The following is a 24,758-nucleotide window of genomic DNA, read 5'->3' on the forward strand; positions in this document are numbered from 1 at the left end:
TGTTCACATTTGGACTTTTACCATATCTCGACTACCGACCTACAATAACACACAATTTAAAAAATTCCTCATTTATACAGTGTGCGCGGTATTTCGCTATGGCGAATCAATTTTGTCCATAAACAGAATACCCAACATTATTGAGAAGGATATTGAATATTTTTGATAATTTTCTTATATTGTGCACCCCCTAAACAACTCTTGGTGCGTCTCTCATTTCCAATGTAAGTTCACATAATGAGGCATAGGTGATGTTATGTGAAACAATAGAGACTACTGAATATACTGTATTCATAGAAATGAAACCAAGGAGTCTATTGCAATTGATGAAAATGTTATTAACATCTTGCAAAAGAAGTTTTAAGGGAGGGAGTACTAACAATATTGTTTTTTGAAGAATGTCATTAATATATATATGAAAAATAAAATATTTGAGAAAATGTATTATGAATCACAGTGAAATCAGAATGTTAAGACAATAACCACAGAATATGGGTTGTCAGACAATTTTTTTTGGCACATGGCATGACTATGATACATTTTTTTTTAAAGGTTACATGATTATAGGTTAATAGGTTTTGAAATCTTGCAATGGACACAGACTTGAATTGGCTAATGGATGCCAAGGATACACGAACTTTTAAAGTATATAGCAGTAATGATTTTTAACCAGATTTTTGAAGGAAAAATTGTTTGATGATTTGGGGATGTATGGACGGTGGGCAGGCGGGCGGCTGCCAAACAGTGTCCATTCATTAACATGAAAACGCTTTGATGAAATTTTTTCAAATTTAGATATGTTGTTTCCTGTGACTAAAGGAAGGTCAAGTATAATTTTCACGATTGTAGCTTTTCTCGTTGTTGAGTTATATCCCTTTCCCAAGAATTCAATTTTTGATGAATTATTCCATTTCTGTACAAAGGGAAATAACTAATTTTTTTAAAAGATTTTTTAAAAGACATTGTATTAATGGTAAATGACAGTTTGGATTTTTTTTCTTTTCTTTGGTAAATTGTTTGAAGAATTTTGTGTTAGGTTTGTTTGTTATTCTGTATAAACTAATTTTCTGAATGCTATATATAATTTTTTTTTTTATGAAGTGAACTCCTTTAATTAGATAATAATCTATTTTTTATTAAAGGATATATTTCATTACATTACATTGTCAGTGAAGATAAAGTTGTTGACATTGCTAGATAAGTTGCAGATCTGTATTAGTTTGTGACAAATGAAAGAAAAAATATGGAACTATTAATTATATTTGATTATAATTTGAAAATAGATATACATTGTGTAACATCATATCTAATTTTAGAGAGTTAAATCATGTCTAATTTTAGAGAACTATGTTTGCTTTATTAGTTAAACCATATTTCTGTTTAAAGAAAAATAACTCAAACTTATTCCTTGAACCAGTAATTATAAATTAAGTATATGGATTCTATTCAATTAATTTTAGTCATTAGTTGTCAAAATTTCTTTATAACTATTTTCTTTAAGTCATGTGTGTTATGAAGGTAAATGACACAGTTGTTATGTGGTATTTTATTTTTGTTGTGCGTGTTAATTTTTAATTTTTACATGATCCTGTTTGGGGTTCAGATTTGCAAATATCATTTTCATTATTAATTAGATAATAATCTATTTTAAATATTCAATCACAATCCAAATTCAGAGCTGTTTTAAGCTTAAATGTTGTGTCCATACTTGCTCAACTGTTCAGGGTTCGACATCTGCAGGAAAATCTGGTTTGCTGTCACTCGACAGCCTCTTGTTATGAAGAATGCAATGAGATATAACTGTTACTGTAAATAATTTATTGAAAACATAAACAACCTCATTAAATTAATCTGTTCAACAAAATGATAGTAAAATGTACAACAATGGAGGGCAGCCATACATATTCACTGACAAAACTAAATGCATTTATCCACAGACAAAAAACAAGCTTTGTACAATCCTGAATTTGTATAATGGTAAAAATCACAGTGATTATTCAAACAATAGGTTCATCTGAATGTTGGATTGTATTCTTGTAAAGAAACTTTTTTAACAAGTTTAGACTACATATAGTTATTTTTATATATCCTTTCACTTTTTACGTGACCGTCCAGAACCTGTTTTTTTACGTTCTGGAGATGCTGATTTCAAGGCTTTTGCTGTTTTTGGTGGTGATCCCGGAGTTTTTGGTTTCAAGCTGTATCTTGGGGGAGCACCTGAAATGGAAAAATAAATAGGTAGAATTTAATTCAATTAACACTGCTTTTGATACCTTGTTCTGTATGTAAATGTCTGTTTTGAACCAAGAGGGTGTGGATGCTTGTCTCTTATGAAGACTATATAACATTATCAAGATAATTTATCACATATTTCCAGCGCAATACCATATAAATTGTTTTTTAAGATATTTTGGGAGTTTAATGTTTTAAGTTACACAATCAAGCTATGATGAGTTTTTATACGACCGCAAAAAAATTTTGCGGTCGTATATTGGTATGACGTTGGCGTCTTCATCCGAAGACACATTGGTTTTCGCACTCTAACTTTAGTTTAAGTGAATGATCTCTATGAAATTTTAACATAAGGTTCAATACCACAAAAGGAAGGTGGGGATTGATTTTGGGGATTATGGTACCAACAGTTAAGGAATTAGGGGCCAAAAATAAGCATTTTTGTAACTTCCAGACATAACTTGTGTGTTAGTGTATGGATCTCTCTGACATTGTACCACAAGTTTCCATATCACAAAGGGAATGCTGGGATTGATTTTGGGGGTAATTGCCTCCAAATTTTAGGAATTAGGGGCCAAAAAAGGGGCAAAAAACAAGCATTTTTCTAGTTTCATGACAATAACTTGTGTGTAAGTGTATGGATCTTTATGAAATTGTACTACAAGGTTCCATATCACAAAGGGAAAGCTTGAATTTAGTTTGGGTGTAATTGCCCAAAACCTTTAGGAATAAGGGGCCAAAAAGGGGCACAAAATAAGCATTTTTCTAGTTTCCAGACAATAACTTGTGTTCAAGTGTATTGATCTCTCTGAAATTGTACTGCAAGATACCATACCATAAAGGGAAGGCTGGGATTGATTTTGGGGGTAATTGCCTCAAAATTTAAGAATTAGGGGCAAAAAAACAAGCATTTTTCTAGTTTCAGGACAATAACTTGTGTGTAAGTGTATTGATCTTTATGAAATTGTACTACAAGGTTCCATTTCACAAAAGGAAAGCTGGGTTTGAGTTTTGGGGTAATTGCCCTAAACATTTAGGAATTTGGGGCCAAAAAGGGGCCAAAAAACAAGCATTTTTCTAGTTTCCAGACAATAACTTGTGTTCAAGTGTATGAATCTCTCTGAAATTGTACTGCAAGATACCATACCACAAAGAGAAGGCTGGGATTGAGTTTGGGGGTGATGAATTATAAGGGGGTTAAAAAAATTGGGGGGGGGGGTATTTTTTTTTCCTTTTTTTTTTCTTTAAAATTTTCCATTTTAAATTGGTTATTTCTGATTTATATATAAAAGCAAATAATAATGATTTGGTTTGAATAGGTAAATTAAAATTTTTAAAGTTCTTAGACCACATTCATTCTGTGTCAGAAACCTATGCTGTGTCAAATATTTAATCACAATCCAAATTCAGAGCTGTATCAAGCTTGAATATTGTGTCCATACTTGCCTCAACTGTTTAGGGTTCGACCTCTGCGGTCGTATCAAGCTGCGTCCAGCGGAGCATTTTATTTGCAAAATATTTAGTGTACTTTGGTCCCATAGCATTTTGAAAATTTTGTCACATTAGACCTAAAGTAGATAAAATACTATATAATTGGACTTGCTGGTACAATACAATATAACCATTGGCCTACAGTCCCAGTCTATATGTAATATATGGGCATGCTGGTGTTCAATAGGAGCAATATAGTACAAAGTTTATTGTATGATTATTTTAACCAAGCAAACACATAACATGCAACAAGAGTTCATAGAATACCTAAGGTACTGAAACACTTGCCAATGGTTATTTGGTAACGCCATATAATCTTAACATTAATAATGAAATGGTAGTGTTTTTTAATACCTAAGGCCTGAGGTCTAGGAAGACTTGTTTTCTGAATTTTAATTTCTAAATCCTCTTTGGCATCTTCAATATTCCACTTCATGTTGTCTAGGGTGTTGGTGGTATAGGTTCCTATTACTTCTTTAAGTATATCTGTGATTGTCTAAAAAAAAAGATAGCAGAAGATAGATAAGGCCATTTTTTTTAGTTCTTGAATTAAAAATGAACAAAGTATGAAAATTCACCAAAGATAACCAATCAAATGTTCAAAACACATTTTCAGTTTTAAATTATTATGTATTTAATGTTTGTATTTGCTTTTTGCCTTCAGGCTTCTTGCATGTAAGAAAGAAATGTAAAAATTACCAGAACTAAATAATTTTAATGATCAGATATCATTAACAGGCCAACAGCCTTCATTAAAAAACAAAGTTCTGTGATTTAGTCTTTAGATATATATGTTTAGGTGATAGGTTGTTGTTCCTTTGTAATATTACCAAAAACTAAATAAAAAGAATATGGCTGTAATTAACAAAATAATGCATACAAAAAACTGAAATCACAGCAAGTTCAACCAATAATAATATTTAATTCCAAAAGTTTTCTTCTTACAGTCAACAGATTTTTAGTGGAATACCCAGATTGACACATCAAAGCTATCTGTACATAAAGAAGGGAAATTACTGAAAAATTGTACAAAATGCACTGTAAACAATAGAAAAGCAGATAATTTACATACATTGTCACCATTTAATAAAAAAATCCTAATGAGATATTAGACCTTCAGAAATTTTTACAATAACAAATCTGACATGATGGAGGTGCAGAAAATTCTGCACTTTACTGTTTTTTTCTGATAAGTTTCAGAGAAGAAAGATAAGCACTGCAAAGCTCTAATTTAGAGTGAAATATCTGTACTGTTTAATTACTGAATAAACTGTTAACACAGAGATATGTCTCGCCTATTTGTTATTTTGATAATGCAAATGCTGAATTTAAAATTACAATACTTTAACATGTAAGTTATGCAAATATTCAAAGTCAATGAACCATGACTGAATGTACAGGGCTAAACAGTCTCCATGGAAATGAGATAAGCCAATTCTAATACAACTGCAAACCAAATACCATTGACTTTTCATAAGTCGTTCGCTTTAAACAAACCTAAAGTAAACACAAACATTAACTTGTAAACTATGTAAAAGTTTTAAAGTCAATGAACCATAATTAGGGGTGGGGTTATATAATCTCCATGGAAATGAAACTTGCAAATGCCAATACATTTGCATACCGAATATCATTGACTTAACATTAGTGGTTCATCTTAAACTGACCTAATCACAAACTAATACATGTAAACTAAGCAAAAGTTTCAAAGTCAATAGACCATGACTGAGAAGTAAGGACCAAATATTCTCCATGGAAATAAGATGTGCTAAAATTAATGCTTCTACAACTGCATACCAATTATCATTGACCTACCACTAACAGTTCCCCTTAAACTGACCTAATCACAAACTAATACATGTAAACTAAGCAAAAGTTTTAAAGTCAATAGACTATGACTGAGGGGGTGGGGCCAAAAAATCTCCATAGTAATGAGATATGCCAATGCTTATACAACTGCGTACCAAATATCATTGACCTACCACTAGTGGTTCCCCATAAACTGACCTAATCACAAAGTAATACATGTAAACTGAGCAAAGTTTCAAAGTCAATAGACCTTGACTGAGGGGGTGGGGCCAAATAATCTCCATAGTAATGAGATATGCCAATGCTTATACAACTGCATACCAAATATCATTGACCTACCACTAGTGGTTCCCTTTAAACTGACCTAATCACAAACTAATACATGTAAACTAAGCAAAGTTTTAAAGTCAATAGACTATGACTGAGGGGGTGGGGCCAAAAAATCTCCATAGTAATGAGATATGCCAATGCTTATACAACTGAATACCAAATATCATTGACCTACCACTAGTGGTTCCCCATAAACTGACCTAATCACAAACTAATACATGTAAACTAAGCAAAGTTTCAAAGTCAATAGACCTTGACTGAGGGGGTGGGGCCAAATAATCTCCATGGTAATGAGATGTGCCAATGCTAATACAACTGCATACCAAATATCATTGACCTACCACTATTGGTTCACCATGAACTAGACCTAATCACAAACTAATACATTGTTGACGCTGCCGCCGGAAACAGCATACCTATGTCTCGCTTTTTGACTCCGTCAAGGCGAGACAATAAAAGTAATCAGAATAATGAAAGAATTTGTCCATATTTTTCATGTTTTTATACTCAAGTGAGAAATTGGTAAATTTACCTGGTAAATTAGACAACTGAGGCATTCAGATTCATTTGGATGCAAATAAAACAAGTGAATCTGTGAGCTACTGCTCACTAATGATACCCCCGCCCTGCTAAAAGTATAAGGTAAACAGGAAGTTGTTGAGTGATGAATCTGAAAACGCATCACAAGGTACAGCTGTCTCATATAAATCCTGAAACCAAATTTCAGAAATCCTTGTAATGTAGTTCCTGAGAAGATGCGACGAAAGATATTCATGGGACTGACGGATGGACGGACGGACAGACAGAGGTTAACAGTATACCCCCACTTTTTTAAAGCAGGGTATAATTGTTTTAACATGAACAATCATATGACTGCTAAATAAATTTGTAGTAAAGTAAATATAAGAAGACAAGCACATACTAAAATCAGTATGTAATGCCAAAATGATGATTAAATATTGATTGCTAACCTCTTTTGTAAATTTTTCCTCCTTTTTACTTTCAATTTTTTTCATTGATTCTTCCAACCGTTTCTCTGCAGTTTCCGCAATATACTGTTTTTTAAGCAACCTTTCATTCTGTTTTTCAGTTTCCTTTCTTTGAAGTCCTTCATAATTTTGTTGATAGTCCCAAATTTTGACTTCTTTAGCTTCTTTTAAAGGTTCAGAAGATTTTGGAGGAATGATTTCTAACTGTACATTAGGGGACATTCGTTCACGATCACTTGTAAATACAAACTGAAACAACTTAATGTGCTGAAGAAAAGTTGAAAATAAAAAATCAATGTACACTTTAAAATTTCTTTCTCTAAGTTCACAACCAATCTCTGTAGATTCTGCCTGGATATACTTCAATACAGCTACCAAATCTTTTCCTGTAATTAAAAAAAAAAAAAGAAGCTTAGCTTAAATTACATAGTAATTTAATATTTAGCTATTGATAATAATGACCATTACAGTCTTGTTTTGTCATAATATAAGTAGATTGTAGAATTTTAAAATTCATCTAGATGACTTTTAAAAAGTTTAAATCATATAAATAAGTATTAAAAAAATGGTAGAAATGTAAGTCTTGGTGAGCAAATAAAATTAATATTTTAAAACAATGAAATAATATTCCCTGTAAAACAAAGGGCTATACTAGGGAAAAAATGTATTGGAGATTAGGACACCATATATATATATTTTTTCTGAGGGTATTAATAGTAGAAGCTTATACAATTCTGTTACAAATGAAAATAAAAATTATGGATGGTGGGGTATAAAAAAGTTGTCAAACCACCGCATACATTTTTTCCTGGAATAGCCCTAACAGATAATTTTGGGTGAAAATAGTAAATTTTGAGTAAAAATCATACAATGCTCAGTTGAAAAAATTAAAAAAGAAGAACTTTTTTGTTTCAGAATAACTTAAATTCTACTAAAAAACAATAGTGAAAATTTAAAACACTTTTAAAGGGCACTAGCTACAAAAATGTACGAGATATATAAAAATGTTTTGATATGATTTGTTTTTTTCAATCATTAATGAAAGCTTACGTGAAATAGTGAAATAATAATTCGCTTTTAGCAGCCATTTGTCAAAATAATCTAAGAAACATTGATGATGAATAATTCAACCTCATTGAATCTGTATTCATGTGAACTTCAATTTAACCCCTTAGTTAGAGATGGATAACACATGAATTGTGCATGTTCAGTTATTAAAAAGGAAAATAATGTCAACATTGAAAGTGAAACAAAGGTAAATCATTTGATAGACTGATTCGATCCACAAAAACTCATTGTTATACAGGTAAAAACGATGATTAGAATATATTTTAAACCTATATAAATATGAAATTAAACAGACCTAGAAAAATCCAATTGCACGAGTTCGTTATCTATTTATATCTATATTTATGTTTATATCTCATATATGACCATCGGCAGTACTCGGAGGTCAACTCGATAGTTAATTAGATGGCGTCTAGACTAAAATACTCACTAAACAATGAGACATATTATCAAGCCCATGCCTTGTAAATTGTTTATTTTATACTTTTTATAATTTGAATAAATGTTTTAATATGTTATAAATCAAATATGAGAATTTGAGTCAAATCAGTGAACATGAATTTGACAGCTAGTGCCCCTTTAATGGGGAAATTTCAGTTTATAATACAATAAGACTCATTTATAGTGAGACAAAAGAAATTTACTTTTATGAGTAGGGTCATATAAATATGGAGTGGGAAATGAGATATCATATTGTATAATAAATCATTTTCGCAATAAAATGGCCCCATAAAACAATTAATGGACTTGCGTTGACTGTGTAATGATGTGCACAGTGTTTCTTTTTCAATATCCTAATTTTACAATTTCACCATTAGACAATTATTGGTTAAAATATTATGTGTGAGAATGTCATACTTTAACATAGATTTGTATTTAGAAATAAAACAGACATAACATACCTAAGGAATTGGTAAGAACATTTTCTGCAAATTTTGCAACCAAACACACATGATCCCAAGAAAATCCTTTTTCTGCAGCAAACATTAAGTTATCATATAAAAAATCAAGATGTATGGCTTGTCTCATATCAAGTTCCCCATCATCAACTGTTAAGTTTAGATGTTTTGCCAGTTTTCTCTGGCCTCTCTGTTTCTGAAAAAAAACCCAATAAATTGAGATTACTTAAGCCGCAGTGTAATAAAAATCACATTAAGAAGCTGCACAGAGAGCACATGATACACCCTTATTGTTGCGAGAATAAAATGTGATATTTAGAAGACATTAAATTAGAAACAAGTAAAATGACTTTGTAGTAAACATGAGGATACTCTTAGGCGTATAAATAATGCGTCAAATAAATGTATGACTGTTAAAAGTCCCATAACCCTGGAATGACATAACAGAAAATTTCAAAATCAAAAGCAAATCGACATTCATCAATCCCCAAAACAGTATTAAGTTTGTAGTAATTTGATCCAAGCATACTAGAGCTAGTGATTGATATTTAAAATATCCTTTTATTCATCTGATGGTCAAAGTCTCATAACTCTGGAATGACATATCAGATTTTTTTTTAAGTCGAATGGGTTGTTATGTGCACCAATCCAACAATTTTGAAAAGTTTAAAGTAATCAATCCAAAGTCAAGTTATGGTACAATTTTACTTAAATCTGACAAAGTCTCTTAACTCTGGAACGAAACACCAGAACATTTAAATTGCTAAAAGGAGCTTCCTTTTATTACACATGTAGTTCTTACCAGACATGGGGTCAATTACTTTTGAAAGTAATTAATTACATTCAATTACAATTACAAAATCTTCAATTAAATTACACATTACATTTGACTTTTTTTGACAATGTAATTAATTACTTTCCAATTACTTGGCAAATGTAATTAATTACTTCAATTACTTTTGAAAGGAAAATTTAGAACATGCATTTATTCTATCATATGTACATAATTATCATACATTGCTTTATAGTAATAACAAATGAGATCTACAGTGACTATTTTCAAATTCAGCCAGTATCAAAGAAGAGTAATTAAAAGTAAAATATCTGGTGTGTTACGGGAATAAAGAAAAAACAAACATAAATCTGAAGTGCACATAATACTTTGTCTATCAGGAATAGGACTAGATGTCTGGTTTAATTTAATGCGCAAAATGATAAAAAGACTTATTCAATATTTGGAAAATATTAAATTTTGTTTAATTACTTTTTGAAATTTTATGTTTTAATGTATTTCATTGAAAAGAAAAGAAGAGAGCCCTATAGATAAAATTTTATTTTTTTAATTTGATCACAACTTATTAAAATTATTTTCCCTATAGAAATGATTTAGAAAGTCTGACTTTTTTAAAAATATAATGTAGTTTTAATCACAATTAATTAAGTTAAAAAAAATCATGTACCTAGGGGTATATTTATCTCTCTCTAATTGGCTTAACACCTTTTTAACATGCATACATAACTGTTGTAAAAACAGTCATTATATAGTTTATGATAAAACAAATTGCCAGAGGTTATATTTATTGATTGACTTATGACCTTTCAAATTGATTATGTTAAATCAATGTCTAACAATATCCATCTGAATATACATGTAGGTAACAAGCTAATTTAGGTATACGACAGTGACTTACTAATGGTTTCTTTTAAACACAAATTATGGCATGTTTCTACAATTTTTTTTTTCTTTTTAATTTTTGTTCATTCATTACAAAATAAAGAATCTTCCATGGTTGTGTAATTACAGAAGGTATACTGTGTATGCTTTGATTTGTCAGCTAACTACATTTGCTAAGGTCATGGCTTTTCATAATTTTTTGAGAAAACACAAGATTCAATCTTTCTGATCCCAAATTTCAAATGTAATTGAGTTGTAATTGAAAAGTTATTGTCTATTACAGCCAATTTTGGCTTTGTAATTCATTACTTTCAATTACTTGTAATTGAAAAAATGCTCAATTACACATTACATTCAACTACTTGAGAAATAGTAATTAATTACAGCCAATTACAATTACATATTTCAATTACCCCATGTCTGGTTCTTATAATTATATATGATTTTTTTTTTAGGTAAATCCGAAATGAATCACAGTCCTAGATTATTTAAAGCCAAAATCAAATTGAGATTACTTAACCCCCCCCCCCCTAAAAAAAATCAAACATAATTTCTCAAAAATTCGATTTTTCAATTGTTATGTGAAGTGGTTATTCAGATTTATAGTGGTTACAAAAACAAGACACATATAATATTTGACTTCGAGGACCTCTACAACAAAATTCTTTATTCTTATTGAAAGGGTTGTGCCACCCATTGAGAGCATAAAGTAATTTTTTTACAAACCCTTACAGCCACATACATATTAAAACTTGCATCACATTCAAGCAAACATTCACACTGATTACAGTATTTATGTCATAATGATTGAGAAAGATTTTAAAAGAACAAATATATATTAAAGAATCGAGATAGCCAGTACAAAGAGGAATAACTCTTTTTTATAAAATCTTTCTCATTACCAGGAATTCTGTTGCCAATGAATTGCCTCTCACTGTGATTGAACAGTGGAATTGTAATCAATTAAGTATTTGAATAAACTAGAAGCAAACAACATATTCTGAATTTAATGCAAATGATTTTAGTTGGCATTTTCTAGTTAATTTTCATCTATAACAGGTATCAAATAACTATAAACATATCTAATGAATTCTTGAATTCTTATAATTGTGTGTTGTTTACTCTTTTCCGTGAACCCCAAATTAATTGAATACAAAATTTCATTTAAGTTGTACATGTATAATATGTACATTTGAAGGGATGAGTAATAATGAACACAATTGTATCATGGGTTACACTGTATGTTTTCCTACACAATAAATTATACTGTGGTCAAATAGCTATTGAAAGTGAAAAACAAAACATCGCCAAAAGAGTAACAAATTCGTTTTTTGTAAGAACTACATCACGTCAAACTTTAACCTTTCATCTTCATTTTGGTAGCAACACCTAAGGTATTTGATCATTGAAAGTCATTTAAATATGTTTTGAAAAGTTGACCCCAGTCTTCCAAAGGATGACATCTACTTTACTAGAAGAATAACTGCACTTGCAATCCATGTGATTGGCTTTACTGTAAAAAGTTAAAAGTTGTAGCAATTAAGAAGTTCAAACTTCAATTTAAAATAATTTATATTCTTTAAAAGAGAGACACATTAAGGATTTTGGTGACAACAGCAACTAAGGGGAATTGTCAAAAAGAAAATTAAATATCGTGTGTTAAAGTATATTTTCCACATAACAATTAATGTGTGTACGGGATCTGAATTCATGCATGTTCGCATTGCATATTGACCTGACTGATTCTCGACAATGTTCTTTTATTTATTTGTACCAAAATATATCGCAAGGACCACAAGAGTTACAGTTCTGGATCAAGGCCAGCCCTATTTGGAATTAAGAGGTAAGAGCTGTTATAGGATAGTAAAATCAGAAAAGAAAAATAATTCTGACCTGAATCTCATTTGGTAATAAAATCCCATTTAAAATAGAAGATCACCCAGGCCACATTTAAAAATCATTTATTACAAAAAGTGCAATTGTGCATGGTACATTGAATGACAGCAAATTGAATGTTGTGAAATAGAGGTTAAATTCCTAGCAGTTAAATCTATTTTTTGTCATTTTCTCTTTTTATCAGTTATCTGCATAGTATTCGTACCGAAAGTCCGGCAATTTCTTGCACAGCACTTGTTGACAGTTCGTCCACCATTTTGTTGCTACCAAGCTTTGACGAGTTCTCGTTGAAATCTCGATTTCATCTGGTCTTCCGAAAAGTCATTTTACAATTTAATTATGTATTAAACTTACAATTTCTTCCCCTGACCATCTTTATAATCGGGCAATTGATTCGTTTTCATCTTTCTGTTACAGAAAACATCAAAATGATTTAATAATTTGAAAAAGCTATCAACAATTTTTGATGTCACATGACTGGAAACGAGATTGACAGATGCTTGTCACTCGATACGAAAACATGTTAGAAAATGCAATACACAAAATAACAATGTAGGTAATATCCACACTACTTTGCTGTAATGAATTTATAAAGTTTACTGTCATCAGTGATATTGTCCCATTATGAATATGTTGGTATTGCCGAAATCATACAAAAAGATATTTTTCAGATATTGAGATAAGCAAGAAAATACTAATGTCAGTAATGACTAATGTATCTGATCACTCATATAGTGTCATAATTTATTCTTCTTGCAATTAATTTCAGTTTCCAGTCATGTTAATTTCACATAAAATGGTTGTATCATATATTATGCCATGTTGATTTGGTACTAAATCAATTTTAGTTTGGTAAGGGACAAGTGGTATCAGGTCCATTCGCCCGAATTACACGTTCGCCCTGGGTCTGTTCGCCCTGAGTCCATTCGCCCATAGAGTCCGTTTGCCCTGGGTTCATTCGCCCTGCTTTAAATTTTTTTTTAATATAGTGGTATGTAAGGTTTAATAAACATATTCAGATATTTATTATCAATATTGAAAGAATTCATATATTCTTGAAATTCATGAAAAAACATGGAAATATTTAAAAATTAATGGCTTGTTTTGGATCAATTTAATGGGCTTCATTCTTACATTTGTTTTATTTAGAATTAATTTTAATGACTGTTGATTGTAATTTAGAATGCTGATAAATTAAGGTATAATTATGATGTTGTTGAGCTGAGGCTAGACACTTATATTATCTTGCTTATTTTTGTATTAATTGTCATTGTTGGATTAATAATGAAAGTAACATTTTTCTTTAAAAACTAGTCAAGTTGGAATGAGAAAAACAATGATGTATGAATTGTATAAAGACATAAAAGGGAATTATTTTTGCACACAAATTGGCTTTTTTTATCTCAAGTTCGTTTTGACACATTTCCTATAGATGTGCTCTTTAAAATAATAGTGTAAAAAAAATTAAGGACTAACATGGTCATCAGTTGTTTTATATTAAATACCTTGAAGTTGTTTTCCTAAGTACTCTACAGTGCAGATCAAATGAAAATAGTTATTTGGTAGCAGCAATACAACATAAATATTCGGTGAATTTTCAACAAACTTTAACATACTCTTTTCAAATAATAAGCATTATACAACAAGACAACAAAATAAAATAAATATCAGAGCAAACCGACCCAGGACGAACAGGTATAAGGGCAGACGGACCCAGGGCAAACCGGTATAAAGGCGAACAGGTACTAGGGCGAAAGCAAATCAGGATGAACGGACCCGGATTCGGGGCAAATACAGGAGATGGGTACAAAATTGAAATTATATACATGTACATCAGATAATACCCAGTTGTATTTAAGATTGTAGGACAGAAAGTCACACTAGGACACAAAGTCATAGACGAAAATTCATGGACAAAAAGTCACAATTCAGTTTTGAGATTATTTTCCTATGAATGAGAAAACATTAATATTTTAAAAAATGTATTTGTATTATTCTTGAACTACACACCTTATTGCTATTTAGTCCATTCCGAAAAAAAAAACAATCATTTAGACAACTTTCTGTTTGGGTTAATTAATTGTTGCTAAACAAAGGTCATCAGTAATGAGCTGAGGGAGGAAAACGTGTAGGATTAGTGAACATTTTGAAATTTGTATAGTTTATGATCCAATTTTTTAAACTCAAATTAAAGTAAGAAAAATGCTTTGTTTGAAGTGTTTACAATGGTTTAAACATAACTCTTTGAAAAAATTTAAGCACAGTACATTGTTGAAACAGGGCCCCAGATAGCTTCAACTGGTTTGAAAGAGTTGTGTAATTTCAGAACTTATCCGGAATGGAATAAATAGCGATAAGATGTATTATAAAAGCAACTTTGTAAACAAAAATTTATTCTTAAAAGTTCAATAATGATAAAACAATTGTTAAGAAAACTACTTGTCAAAGTGGATTGGTGCTTAAATAGCTTCACTGTGCCAAGAAATATATCCTTTGCATGATAAAAATTTTGATAAAGCTTAATTTATCAAGGCTAATGAACAATATCCTAAACTGTAAAATTAATATATGTAAAAGAATGAAAATATTTCAATAGTAAATAGTTTATTAGCAACTTTTTGTCCTATCAAATTTTTGACTTTCTGTTTGCTTACCGTATTTAAGCCAGTATTGCCAACTAGGTTTATACTGCCACGTATATACAGTCAAACCTGAGAAACTGAACCCTGAATAAACATGGACTGACATTAACTGCTGTCTGATTGCCCGAGACAACTAAAAACGATGTTCTGACAAGACTGATTATTGTAGTGCACTTGTCCTAGGTGACAATAAAGTAAAAAAATTAAAGATATCCTTTAAATTCAAACTAAATTACTCCAGTTGTAGTATTTCTAGATTGGAAGTTTATTTCCAAAAAGGGTTTTTAAAAATTGACCTCTCAAAGAGCGCAGTATTTTTATCGGACCAATTAGAAGTCTCTTTTCTCACTGTTTCTTGGAAGTGGTTCTTAATTAAATAGAAATTAAAGGTGCAAACATACAAATTCGATTTTATTGATTGAAAAAGTTTTCCAAAAATAAAAATTAAGATAAAAATATGTTAAAAGATTGATTTGAAAGAGAATTTTACCAGTACCGTGCTAATTTTAGTGCATGTCAGTATACATGTATATGATTTTTATTGATCGCAGCATCATTTTTGAGTTTGGCCTAGACGCAGACAATGACGAAGAGCCTGTTAACATAACAATATAGTAATATAGAACTTGTTATTGTATCAGATTCACTCTGTCTGAGCTCTATCTGAAAAATACATCTCTTTATTTTTAGCTCACCTGGCCCAAAGGGCCAAGTGAGCTTTTCTCATCACTTGTCGTCCGTCGTTGTCGTTAACTTTTTACATTTTGAACTTCTTCTAAAGAACCACTGAATGGAATGAAACCAAACATGGCATGAATGTTCCTTATGAGGTGCTGACCAAGTGTTGTTACTTTGTAGCCGATGCATCATCCAAGATGGCCGCCAGTGGGGGACTTAGTTTAACATAGGACCCTATGGGAAATACATACAAATGTCTTCTTTTAGAGAACCAGTGAATGGAATGAAACCAAACATGGCATGGCTGTTCCTTATGAGATGCCAGTAAGTGTTGTTACTTTGCAGTCAATCCATCATCCAAGATGGCCGCCAGCTGGGGACTTAGTTTAACATAGGACCCTACGGGAAATACATACAAATGTCTTCTTTTAAAGAACCACTGAATGGAATGGAACCAAACATGACATGAATGTTCCTTATGAGGTGCTGACCAAGTGTTGTTACTTTGCAGCCAATCCATCTTCCAAGATGGCCGCCAGTGGGGACTTAGTTTAACATAGGACCCTATGGGAAATACATACAAATGTCTTCTTTTAAAGAACCACTGGATGGAATGAAACCAAACATGGCATGAATGTTCCTTATGAGGTGCTGACCAAGTGCTGTTACTTTGCAGTCGGTCCATCATCCAAGATGGCAGACAGCGGGGACTTAGTTTAACATAGGACCCTGTGGGAAATACATACAAATGTCTTCTTTTAGAGAACCAGTGAATGGAATGAAACCAAACATGGCATGAATGTTCCTTATGAGGTGCTGACTAAGTGTTGTTACTTTGCAGCCGATCTATCATCCAAGATGGCCACCAGTGGGTGACTTAGTTTAACATAGGACCCTATGGGAAATACATACAAATGTCTTCTTTTAGAGAACCACTGAATAGAATGAAACCAAACATGGCATGAATGTTCCTTATGAGCTGCTGACCAAGTGTTGTTACTTTGCAGTCAATCCATCATCCAAGATTGCCGCCAGCGGGGGCTTAGTTTAACATAGGACCCTATGGGAAATACATACAAATGTCTTCTTTTAGAGAACCACTAAATGGAATGAAACCAAACATGGCATGAATGTTCCTTATGAGGTGCTGACCAAGTGTTGTTACTTTGCAGTCAGTCCATCATCCAAGATGGCCAACAGCGGGGGACTTAGTTTAATATAGGACCCTATGGGAAATACATACAAATGTCTTCTTTTAGAAAACCACTGAATGGAATGGAACCAAACATAGCATGAATATTCCTTATGAGGTGCTGACCAAGTGTTGTTACTTTGCAGCCGATCCATCATCCAAGATGGCCGCCAGGGGGGGGACTTAGTTTAACATAGGACCCTATGGGAAATACATACAAATGTCTTCTTTTAGAGTACCACTGAATGGAATGAAACCAAACATGGCATGAATGTTCCTTATGAGGTGCTGACCAAGTGTTGCTTCTTTGTTGCCGATTTACTGTTCAAGACGGCCACCAGGATATTTTATTAAATAACGGGACCAATATTAAACCAAATTTGGCCTCAATCATTATTTGGGTATCTGTTATGATTTTTATCTATCTTTACATGATTTCAAAAACCAAAGTAGAGTCAGGTGAGCGACACAGGCTCTTGAGAGCCTCTAGTTTAGTTTGCTACACTACTGTGCAGTGTTATTTTAATTTTCAGTTCACAAATTGTACCCATTATATACTGTCTGTACAATACTAAAAAAAAATAGGTGAATTTAACAGATGGAGCTCCAACAATAACAACACAATAAGTATACTTTATTGCGATGTTGTGTGACTATACCAAAGAACAAATGAGAAATATACACAAAAGACACTGCAAATCAATATGTACATTGTACTAAAACTGTCAGTTATGAGTTGCAAAATTTGGACAAGTGACATTTCAATTCTGACATGTAAAATTCATAGTCACTTGTCTGATGGGACAAGTTGGTTTAAAAGTTAATGTCAGTCCCTGTGAAACCAGATTCCTGTCCATTCTGGCCGAAAATTGGTCACATTTTTCCCCCTTCAAAGCCTTTGTAAAAAGACTCTGTAAAACGGACCCTGTGTATTCCGATCTCCAGTCTAATTATGCAATCCCAATACTCTTAATTACATTAATTATTACCTGTCAAAACTGGTTTGTTTTATTTATTTAACAATAAATCATGATAACTGTATTGATCGATGTGCAATCAAAATAAAATTGTTTACACAAGAGAGTCTTTAACGATAATCAATTAGCAAGGTGTTAAACGGTGAAATTACATTAGTGACCTGTTTTTATAAAACACTAAAGTTTTCATTAAAATAATATAAAGCAAACAACATGTACCAATTCAATTTGAATACATCGTCGCCAAATATATCTCGGATAGAACTTATGTTGTACTATTGATACACTTTTTAAATCATGGAATGAGACATTTACATCATGTTTTCAAAATGCTGGGGTTCCTGTTGTGAACCCTGATGAAAGCGATGAGTCTGACAATGGAAAAAACCCGGGTGATGACATTCCACTGTCGAGTTTATCGGTGTGATACATTGTACGACAATGTTACGATCAGGATTAAATTGCGTTCGATGAAATGCTTGCTATTTAATCGGCTATACAAATGAATGAATTGGAAAGAAACTCTCGCTGAACAAATCAAACAACGCAAGGATTCTGACGCAAATGAAAACAACAAATTCAAAGTGAAAGTGAAGCTGACGAGTTGGAGACTGATGCTATCGAGGCCGATTTCACATAGGAGGATATATGTAAAAAAATGTTATATAATATTTTTTTTATAATTCGGGGGACTTTGATTTTTCAAATTTTTAAAGCCAAAGAAAATGATGACAGAAGACACGATAGTTCAAAGTAAAATGGTGAAAAGGCAGGGAACATTTGACATGTTCATGTCAAAATATTTGTTCACAAATCATGACATAACCTTTAATAAATAGGTTATTACAGCATTTTCAAAAAAATGTTTTACAGTTTACAATGAAACAGAACTTTTACATGGAAAATATCTGATGTCACAAGTCAATAAATTCCTATCAATCTGAAACCTGAATAAACCGAGCCACTGTCCAAACTGGCCCATTTTCAAAGTCCCACAGCTGGCCTGTTTATACAGGTTTTACTGTATAGAGATACAAATCATGATAGACCTTATGGCTATTTTCGAATCTGTGACACTTAACCCAAGAATGTGTGGCATAACCCAAGAATGTGTGGCAATTGAACTATTGATGTCATAACAGTATTGGTTGTCCATGTTGTCTTTTGTGGCATAGTATTTCAGACATCTTACATGTCTTACTTATAAATTTCCCTTCATTATAAATAATTCTTAATTTAGCAATGTTTTGATGACATTTTATAACTGAAAATATTCACCATGTAGCTTAGCAAGCCTAATGAAGTGATGTCTTATTTAATTACAATTTACCATGCTCATTTAAAATTTATTGTTGACCATGTTGAAAATAAGAATCATTATTCATTTTAGACTTAGTATCTTGATGTGAAAACTGAAGAAACCTAGTAGATAACATGGATAAAAAGAAGAAAGGGAAAGATAAATTTGTTGAAAATGACGGAAAGAGTGATGGCAAAACATCAAAAGCAGAATCAAAAGGACCTGATTCAAAGTTGGACAGTAAACCATCAACAGCAGCTACCAAAAAGGACAGACAAGATGATAAACCTTCTCCAAAAAAGAAGCCTAGAAATAGACTACCTCCAATCAATGATGCAAGGAGTATGGTTGAAATGGGAACGGGTCAGGATACAGAATTAGATATGCGTAAATCTTTTACAGCACCTGATCATGCCAAGACATGTTACTTTTACAAAGAACAAGACTACACATTTTCTGGTGTCAAAATTCCTGTTAATCCTAGGAAATATAAAAAATGGGACGTCTTACTTTTAGAATTATCTAAAAAAATTCCTGGCTTAGGATTTGGTGTTAGAAGTGTATATACACCAGAGGGACATGATGCCATTTCAAATCTGGACGGGTTAACTCATGATGGTAAATATGTTTGCTCTTCAAACAGAAATAGATGTAGACCATTGAATATTAACCGAGTTCACCATAATCCTTCTTGGTTTATGACACGACCACCAAGTGGTAGGAGGGCTTATAATGATATACTAAAGGAGGATGTTAAATACAGAGACATGAAAGTAAAACGAGTAAAAAGAGATTACGACATGACAAGTGTATACAACAGAAATCAACCAAAGAAAGTGACAATTTTACGGAATGGTGAACCTACAAATCGCCATGTGATGTTATTCAACAGAAAAACAGCTCAGAATTTTGAACAGATTTTAAAAGATTTAAGTGATATGTTTAAAACAGCCATTTGGAGATTATACACAATAGAAGGCAGAAGGGTATGCATTATCATGTTTTTATTTTGGATAGATTGCTTTTCAATTACTCGGTTTAAGTATGTAAATTTAGCTGCTACATGCTTTTTAAACCCCATTTATGAGCACTTATATTGTAAGGAACAATGCACATGTAGGTTACTAGACAGTAATTGTACCAAATGTAAATGAATGTATCAAGTTACAAGAGGGCTACTATATTTAGTTGATATTGTACCAATGTATATTTAATATGTTTATTTTAATAATATGAAGAGTTGAATTGAAGAGAAACACATTAAAAAGTGATCCTACATAAATATTTTTGGTATTTTATAGATACTGAGTCTAGGTAACCTGTTCAGTGGACCAGATGCATTAATTGCAGCTGGACGTGAACCATTCAGGAGTATGGAAGGTTCATATGATACAAGAGGAAGCCAGGCCACATCCAGAAACTTCTCTAGAACTGGCATGGGTACCAGAGGATCTGATATGATAGCTAGCAGAATGAAAACAAGAAGGGATAGACTTGCAAATACAAGTAATCTTTTTATATGTAAACATAATTAAGAAGATACCAAAAAAGCAGTTAAAAAGACAGACAACAACTTAAAATAAAAAAAAGACAACAGTCGACAAAACACTACAAATAAAATTAAAGATTGATAAACACTTAGAGGTCTTATCCTACTGAAAAAACAGGGAATAACTCAATTACTCAAGAATGGTAATCAGTTCCTGCTCCACTGCTAGCACCTGCAATGTTTCTTATGACAAGTGAAAATCCAGTGTTAAGTTGATGTGATAAACAAAGAACAAAGGACAGGGTGGTGGCTATGACAAATTGAAAACTTTTTGGCCATATGTGAGGCAGATATACAATGACAGTCAACCAAATCATGATTGGGTCTTTTATTTTGAAGAGTCTTACAGATACAATCTATTTGATCTAGGGTTCTCCCTAAGCATTTTAGTAGGCAAGTCTAGGGACTCACCATTTTTGGTCATGGTGAGTCCTACAGTGAGAAAACACAATATCATTGCTATAGTATGTCATTTAAGTCTCCAAGACAAAATGAGAAAGGAATTTACATCAAATTAAGATGAATTCTAAACTTTTGCTACAAAATGATGATTTCAAGGCTCAGCTGAGGCAAAATTGTATATTTTTTATGCTTTTAATTCGTTTAAAGAAAAGGCAACCATAAATTGAAAAAAAACAGCTATGATTTAATTCTTATTGTCACCTGCATGCAAGTGAGCTATAGATTCATGTCGCAAATACTGTAGGATGATTTTTTTATTTATGAAAAATAATTTTTCAGAGGGAAGATGGAGAGTAAATGTTATAACAAACAAGAATCGACATGCTGGTACACAAGCTCAAGTAACTCTTACTGTTTATGGTCATAAAGGCAATTCAGGACCAATATCACTTGGTACTGGTGATGGGGAAAATTTCCAGAGTGGTACTGTTGATGAATTTGATGTAAGATAATTAAATGTCAGTTTTGACATTTTGATGATTTGGTGCAAGGTTGACCATATATTCAAAATATTTTCAATTCACAGAATTAAATATTGAATCTATGTTCTTCATTAGAAGGTTCCTGTTTTCATGGGTTGTTCAGTCTTAATATGACACTTAACTCAGTAAAATGATGAAATTACAGAACTTACTTACAAATATTTAGAAATAATAAAGAGCAGAACTCTTGCTCAAAACAGTATTCACACATGTTGTGAATTTTGCTATTATCTCCTCGCTGTCTAAAAATAGTTTTGGGGGGACTATGTTTTCTTAGCTGAAATTAGCATAATTTTTTGCATAAAATCAGGCCAATCTTCCTAATTATGTCACTTTATCGATTTCACATTCAAATTGGCTCTTGAAGCATAAGTTTAAAATTATACATTTTCTTCAAGGCTTTATTTAGAATTTAAGGTGGTACATAACACTACAGGGAGATAACTCTGTAAAAATCAGCTGAATGCTTTAATCACGTTCTCTTGTGTAGGAAATATTAAGCTTCTCAATGATCAAAATTAGTGTTTGTCAAACTGCTATATATCCAATGATTTTTTTCCGATAAAGTGTGTGGTTCAAGTTTTTTTTAAATTTTTATATTTATGTCAATGCAAAGGGTCAAAGTAAATATTTTTGTCAAAATTTAATGAAAAATTAAACGAGCCAAATTAATTTTAGTCAAGGTGTTTGGTACCACCTTAAGAAATTATTAAATTGATGAAATGTTGTATAGATTTCATTTTTTGGGGAGAAGTTACAGAATCAAATAAACCTCAAAGCATACATTGTCCTTTATGTACGAACAAAGGTACAAAGAATTTGTCTCCAAATTACAAAAGTGTTGTTACAACAAACTTTTTAAGAAAAGCAATCAAATGATTTTATGAAATACTACATCAGTGGCCAAAATTATTGCCAAACTAAAAGCAAAATACTATAACAAGAAATAAAAAGATATATTGGTATACATTAATGAGACAAAAACTAGAAAATACAGATTATACAGACACATTTAAAAAAGATTCAATGATAAAAATATAAAAGGTTTAAAACTTGTCATATATTTATATGTTTATATAAATATATGACAAGTTTTAAACCTATTATATTTTTATCATTGAATCTTTTTAAATGTGTCTGTATAATCTGTCATCATTAACATTAAAAAAACTACAAAAATATAAAACCAGAAATTATAAAATTAAGATATATACATTTATTGCATCTAGAAAAAAAATCAAGATTAGAAGCTTGTCATGTAATATTTTCGTAATTGAAAAAAAACTTTAATTTACAGGTAAATGTTGGAAATGTTGGTGAAGTATACAAGATAAGGATTGGACATGATGATTCGGGAGATTCTCCTGGGTGGTTATGTGATGAGGTAGGTGTTATTAATTGTTTTGTCTTTAAAACTCATGTTTTGGTAAGCCGTATATTAAACATTGCATGCATTCTCGTAATTTTTTGGGAGATTGTTTTAAAGAGTTCCCCATTTGAAACTTATTAGATAATGGCATTGTTTTGTTTAAGATTTGATTCTCACAATGATGGCTATATACATGTACTTTAGGAATATTGATTTAAAATGAACACCTTAGAAGTTAACAGCTTGTTTCTTTGTAGTGATTCCTTTGGTCTCTGTATAAAGGGTTCTTTTTTAGCAGCTGTCCTTCTGTCTGTAAAACTAATACCCCAAAATCATTCACATTTTGATACTTTTAGTACTGACAACTTTGAAAATATTACCCTTGTTCTTTCCAAGCTTTGTAGGAATCTTTACATCAGTTGTGTTTTACAGGTGAAAATGTTTGATATTGATACAAGTGAAGAGTTAACATTTACCTGCCATAGGTGGTTGGCAAGAGATGAAGATGATGGGGAAATAACAAGAGAAATAGCAGCTATTAGAAAAGGAGAACCTATATTGCCAGGTTTGTATCTGACATGATACCTTGTTAATAACATGTTTGAAAAGAGCGTCTATGCCTTGGAGTACCATCGTGTGAATATATACCTTTGACCTCTGAGCCATGGAACGATAGTTAAATCCTCCTTTGGCATATGTCTTTAAAAGTCTACAACTTGATATTTTCTTGTTTTATGCTGACGTCAGATATAATGTGGGTTTGCCATTTTAACATAATTCAGAAAAAAAAATTGAAGTTTATGCGATCTTTTTGACCTGACCTTTTGACTTAAACAGCCTCACATTTCAGGCCATAAAAGTGACATGATGAATAAGTACTATTAAAACAAGCCCTACTTCAATACCCCTCATTACAATAAAGGTTGATTCGTTTACCTGTTGCCAGAATAGGTAAATTTCACCTTACCTGTTCTGGCAACAGGTAAACTCTTTTGTACCAGACATAGATCAGTCTATTTAAAGTTTGTTTTTTTTTAATTTCACTGGTTTGCGTCTATTTAATTTAGTAAAAAATATTTAAACTATCAGAATTTGTATCAAAATATCATTTGATGATTTGTTTATAAAGATAGCAATAAAGGTTTTAAGCGAAAAATAGTCTGAACCACATTGTTTGAACTAGTATAAAGTGTGCACAGGTGTGAGATTTAATTATGCATCCAAATTCTTCAAAATACTAAAAATATCATTTTTACTTTTTTTTTTGGTTCATTTAAAGTATTTTCTTGAAGAAATAACTTGGAAAGAACTACTTAAACTCGATTATCCTTTGAAAATGTACAGGGATTTTACGTATCCATCTCTGGTCCATGTTTTACCATTGTGAAGTCAACATCCGGTTTTAGAAAAATGTGCTTTTTGAAAATGAAAGTGAAGGTTTGACAGTGTGATATTGCATAAGTTCTAAGGCAGATAGTAGTAGGCTGATGTTGCACACTTTGTATGATGCACAGTCAATGTAACAGTTTATGTTAGAACATCGAATTTATATCAAAAGTCTGAAGTTAAATATAGTTCTATGTCAATCATTGACATGGCGCCCAAATGATTACCAAGCTTGCCTTTTGTTACTAAGTCTGAAGGGATTAAAATCTGGATAAGTAAAAAAAGGCAAAATTTTTTGGAAGCCCTGGGTTGTTTCAAAAAGAACCAAATTA

The 24,758-nt window shown here is 31.7% G+C and overlaps 2 protein-coding genes across 9 annotated transcripts in view; one reads left to right on the plus strand and one right to left on the minus strand.

Moving 5' to 3' along the window:
- Positions 1-1,801: 1,801 nt before the first annotated feature.
- Positions 1,802-12,683, minus strand: LOC127705826 (uncharacterized protein C8orf74 homolog). The gene is made up of 5 exons (XM_052210187.1): positions 12,595-12,683; positions 8,822-9,014; positions 6,834-7,237; positions 4,078-4,219; positions 1,802-2,217 (listed from the first exon to the last, which is right to left on the minus strand). Exons 1-5 carry the CDS (start codon positions 12,643-12,645, stop codon positions 2,093-2,095), a joined length of 915 nt encoding a protein of 304 aa, XP_052066147.1. The 5' UTR covers positions 12,646-12,683; the 3' UTR covers positions 1,802-2,092.
- Positions 12,684-12,870: 187 nt separating this feature from the next.
- LOC127705389 (lipoxygenase homology domain-containing protein 1-like) overlaps positions 12,871-24,758 on the plus strand; it is a 75,398-nt gene continuing 63,510 nt past the window's right edge. For 7 of the 8 annotated variants that reach the window (XM_052209701.1, XM_052209720.1, XM_052209714.1 and 4 more), the window contains exons 1-6: positions 12,877-12,945; positions 19,269-20,164; positions 20,480-20,684; positions 21,469-21,632; positions 22,969-23,055; positions 23,473-23,605. In XM_052209701.1, coding sequence (XP_052065661.1) covers positions 19,313-20,164; positions 20,480-20,684; positions 21,469-21,632; positions 22,969-23,055; positions 23,473-23,605 — 1,441 coding nt within the window. In that variant the 5' untranslated portion in view covers positions 12,877-12,945; positions 19,269-19,312. Of the gene's footprint in view, positions 12,946-19,268; positions 20,165-20,479; positions 20,685-21,468; positions 21,633-22,968; positions 23,056-23,472; positions 23,606-24,758 lie in introns of all 8 variants that reach the window. The other variant, XM_052209706.1, reaches the window with a different exon arrangement.

Source organism: Mytilus californianus, unplaced genomic scaffold (assembly GCF_021869535.1).
Source record: "Mytilus californianus isolate M0D057914Y unplaced genomic scaffold, xbMytCali1.0.p SCAF_1, whole genome shotgun sequence".
Taxonomy (NCBI): Eukaryota; Metazoa; Mollusca; class Bivalvia; order Mytilida; family Mytilidae; genus Mytilus; species Mytilus californianus.